The 4,827-nt window shown below is 43.5% G+C and overlaps 1 protein-coding gene across 1 annotated transcript; it reads left to right on the forward strand.

Moving 5' to 3' along the window:
• Positions 1 to 2,800: 2,800 nt before the first annotated feature.
• Positions 2,801 to 4,821, forward strand: LOC129674108 (rho-related GTP-binding protein RhoE; the record flags this gene model as incomplete). Its single annotated transcript, XM_055603994.1, is given in 2 exon segments — positions 2,801 to 2,935; positions 4,251 to 4,821. Coding segments are annotated over 2 exon segments (387 nt in total), but the record flags the coding sequence as incomplete, so codon positions are not given.
• Between the last annotated feature and the right edge of the window lie 6 nt (positions 4,822 to 4,827).

The raw sequence follows: 4,827 nt of genomic DNA on the forward strand, positions 1-4,827 counted from the left end.
GGGGGGTGGAATGGTGTGAAAATGTAAGAAATAGCTCCAGTAGGTCCTACCTGAGCCTTCATTCATTTTTGCTAGACAGACTGCTCCATATGTGTTTACTGGTGATCTCAACTGAGATACTGAGCTTAGGAGAATAAGAGCTACTTTGACAAAGAAGTTGTGTTTCAGTTATTTATAGACGTAAGTGAAATCAGTACAAGAGGAATATGTGGACTAAAGCTTGTTCCTACCCGCGCAGCAATGCGAATTATGATCAGGTGGACCAAATACTAAGAGAGCATCAGTTACGCTGAACGTGAACATTGTCACACAGCCCCAGTTTCTGGAAGCAAAGCTGGTTCAGATCCTGTAAGTGGAGATAGGATTAGAAGAAGCTGTGGACAGAAGTACCCAGGACTAGGAGGAATGGTATCTGTTGCAGATGGGTCTTGAGGCCTAAGAAGGCCACTGCATGTGTATGTAGGGGGGGATGCTTGGCCTTCAGCAACAGAGAACTTAGCCCCCAGGGAAGCTACAGGAACTTGCTATAGATGAATTCCAGGGAATTCAGTGGGGACATGGACTCTGCCTGGCCTGCAGCCACCTAGATTTTTTCCATAGTAGTTCTAGAGGGTCCAGTAGAGGGGGAAACACATTGACCACTCACCCTTGAGGGGACGTGGTGGGGTTTGAGAATGAGACTCTAGCTGCAGTATCCCCCCCTTTTTTTTTTCTGTGCGGTGCAGATGTGGCAAGAACACAGAAAGCCACTCAGTGGCTGTCTCTGTTGCCCAGTCAGAGTGAGGGCAGATGGAAGAGAAAGGGAGAGGAACTTGTCTAGATGTACAGGCTTGTTTCATTCGGGTTGTGTTCTTTTGGCTTATACTTTCCGTGGTGTTTGTTTGCATTTTAAGTGTTTGTATTAACTTTTTGTGTGGTACTTAATTGGGTAAGTCATTATAAACTTAGGGTTTGAGGTACAGCCCTCCTTCAGTTTTTATTAAACGTTGCAAGCAGTTTGGTGAAATTGTACTCTTGGTAGATCAAAGGTTCCTTCTTCGTTCTTAACTGCTTTCCGTTCTGAGTAATATGAAACAAAGGGCTGACTTTTGTCAGATTCTGTCAGGAATACACCTTTCCTGTCTTCAACACTGTAAACAAGTACAAAGGGAAGCCAACAACATCACACAGCTGAGAACAACATAACAACATGGCTGCCTATGTCTGCAGATAAAAGGAACACTTACTTCCTGGTGTCTGTGCTTGATGTAGTATAAGCTTATACATAATTTACCACAGAAAGCTTTTTTCCTTCTGCTTCCCTTTTGTCTCCTAATACCAAACAAATAGTGACATTAGACCTGTAGATATTAAGGAGTGTGCTTCAGATGTTTGTGTCAGGGTTAAGGCTCATGATAACTTTATCTGGGTTTTGTCTTAAATGAGTCCTGAAGCCCGTTAATATCAGAGTTTAGAGTGACTTAAGGTAGAAAAAGATTTCTTATTCTGCTTTTCAGTTCTTTAGGGGAAGGTGACAGATGCCCCCTAGATAACTGTGGGAGAGAAGAAGGAAAGAAAACCTCAACAGACAGACCAGGCCCTCTGTGTGTCACTGCCCTCTGTGTGCTGGAGCACTTTGTGCTAGACGCCACTGCTCAGCTGCACCTTGAGACCTGGAGGTCTCCTCGGGTGCTCTCCTAAATCATCTTTTCACAATGTCCCTCTTCCCCACTATTACACTGACACAACTTTATTGCTCCTTCTGCTCTGTGAACTCCTGAAAGACGTAGCGACATCATTATTACAGTACTCCACAGAGCACGAAAGATATCAGTGCATGCACGTGGAAGAGTCTCAGCCCCTCTAGGCCTTCATATCTCAGAGCGAGATCTTCTCGGGGTACTTCTCTCATGTCCTGATGATGAGCTCAAGTGAGAAGAAGCAAGACCACAAAAAGCCTTTTCCTGCCTTTAATGGAAACAGCTGAGTTACTGGAGGGATGTAGCCCACAGAGTGCCTGGTCTGTCCACTGAAGTTTTTTCTGTCCTTCTTCTTTCCCACAGTCATTTAGGGGCATCTATCACCTTCCCCTACAGAACTGAAAAGCAAGGAATTCTCGAAATTCTCCTAATTCTGGTTAGGACAGGAAATGGTTAGTTAAATAAACTATACAGCAGTGCTCAGCAGTTAAAAATTAACTCAAAGTCCTGTGTGCTGCAAAACCAGATGCTGTCTTCAGAGCTGAAGAAGTAGTTGGTTCTCTGCTGAAGCAATGGTCTGTGTCCATTCAGCCACTTGAGCAGAAGATCCTTGAAGAAGGACATTCTGCTTCACTAATCATAGGCCACATGCTTACACAGAGCTTCCAGCACACAGAAGCATGGCCAAGTCTTTCATGATAGAGTCTGTGAGCATATATTTTTGCTGGTACGAGCTGTTTCTTATGCTCAGCCTTCTTTCCACTTACCACATGTTAGGCTGAGTAATAAGAAACTCAGCATATCCGAGGATGCAGTCATCCATTTGGATATGTGATTACTAAGGTGCTTTTGTCTTCCAAATACCTCCACAATTAAGACATTGCTGAAGCTACCGTCTGTTGATGCCCCAATAAGTTCACTGTGGGAGGAACCAATGAGTCACACCGAATATAAAAATGTCCTTGGCCACTCTCTAAAGTTTGGTACCTACTTAGTAATTAAACGCCAGCATGCTTCTTCGCTTGAAGTTGCCATGTCAGTGTCTGCGAGTGAAGAAATTGTTTTCATTGTATACATTGTCAGCACTTTGTTAATTTTCCTTCCCCCCCCCCCCCCAACAGTGGAAAGGTGAGATCCAGGAATTTTGTCCCAATACCAAGATGCTGTTGGTTGGCTGCAAGTCTGATCTCCGGACAGATGTCAGCACATTAGTGGAGCTCTCAAACCATAGGCAGACTCCGGTGTCATATGATCAGGTAGGTAGGTGTGTTGTTGCTGTAGAAAAGTCACTTTCCTTCCTTCCTCTCTTCCCTCCTTCCTTCCTTCCTTTTTAAAGAATTTATTTTTATTCTATGCGCATTGGTGTTTTGCCTGCGTGTATGTCTGTGTGAGGGTGTCGGGTCCCCTGAAACTGGAGTTACAGAGAGTTGTGGGCTGCCACATGGGTGCCGGGAATTGAACCTGAGGCCTCTGGAAGAACAGCCAGTGCTCTCAACTGCTGAGCCGTCTCCTCAGCCCCGAAAAGTCACTTTGCAATGAAAGTAAAAGAAGTGAAATATTATTTGCGATAAAGAAAATGTCAACAGTTTTTCAATAGGTGAAATATGAAATGTCCTGTAGTAAAAATCATCAGGAATTAGGCCACATAAGGAGTTAATAGGTGCTACCTTTGGATCTCCTTCTCCTAAAACTCATCACCAGATTCTAAAGAGGATTCCTGTTAAAATCTCTACAGCTCTATGTGGTTTGCATGATTTAAAGTATTCTATTTTAGGCCTGGGGACATGACTCAGTCATAGAGTACTTGCTCAGCTTCAGGAAGGCAGAGGATTCCATCCCCAGCATGATAAAAACCAGAAATGGAAAAAAATACTACATTCATGTCCATCTTGCATTTCTCATTAACAAACCCAATACAATCATAGAAAGTGACTTTATTCAAATGGATGTTAAATTACATTTGTCAGCCCTATATTTTGTACAACTGGTTGACTGGGGTTAAGGGATGCTTCTAGTCACTGAGAGGAAGTGAGAGCTTCATGCTGGAATGGACTCTGAGGGCCAAAGTACGTTGGTCAGGTCTGTGTGAAAGATGCAGTGTTCACGGTATCTGGGGACTTTACTCCAGTAGCTAGAGGCCATGCTTCAACAATGGGCTCAATGAGAACTACACAGCCAGTTACTGACTTCTTGGGTTAGTGGCTGTGGGTGAGGGTCAGCCACCACTTTTGCACCTCTCTTGTTTCTTTGCATCCTCCTATTGCAAGTTGGATGCTCCGAATTCTGATGGAGCAAATCAGCGTGTTGGAAGCTGTGGGGAGCTAGAGCAGTTTTACTGAGTAATGTAATTGAGGGCCTGCAGATTGGGTCTTCAGTATTTGGGAAGTGACAAAATAGCTCATTTAAAAAAAAAAATCTGTTTTCTATTTTTTACAATGGGAAATACTTGGGAAATCCATTTGGCATATTAGGTATTTTCCAAATGCAAGATCATTTTGTGGCATTTCAACACTTTCCCAGCGTCTCTCCAAAGTCTCATTGGTGATGGTAATTCTTTCTTCTACTTCACAGGGGGCAAACATGGCCAAGCAGATCGGAGCAGCCACTTACATCGAATGCTCAGCTTTACAGTCAGAAAACAGCGTCAGAGACATTTTTCACGTCGCCACCTTGGCGTGTGTAAATAAGACAAATAAGAACGTTAAGCGGAACAAATCACAGAGGGCCACCAAGCGGATTTCACACATGCCTAGCAGACCAGAACTCTCGGCAGTTGCTACGGACTTACGGAAGGACAAAGCAAAGAGCTGCTCCGTGATGTGAGGCTTCGCGGTCTTCAGTGAGGACACAGGAATCTGGTGTAAAAAAAAAAAAAAAAAAAAAGAAAAGAAAAGAAAAAGATAAAGCAAAAAGTAGAAAATTAAAAAAAAAAAAAAAAACAAAAAAAAAAAAACAAGCGCGAAACGAAAAGGTGGAGTCAAATGAAGTGCACAGCCAAAGTCGCGCAGACGCAGGCTTAGGAGGCCCTTGAAAGGATGCCAGGTTTTTGGAATCCCGTCCTTAGCTTCGGCATGTAGACCGAGTGGTGAGAAGTGAAAACATTGAAGAGTTTTGAAGTGTGACTTGAAACAAATATGCCAAAAACAAA

This window comes from Psammomys obesus, unplaced genomic scaffold, assembly GCF_907164565.1.
Source record: "Psammomys obesus unplaced genomic scaffold, mPsaObe1.curated_primary_1811, whole genome shotgun sequence".
NCBI classification, from domain to species: Eukaryota; Metazoa; Chordata; class Mammalia; order Rodentia; family Muridae; genus Psammomys; species Psammomys obesus.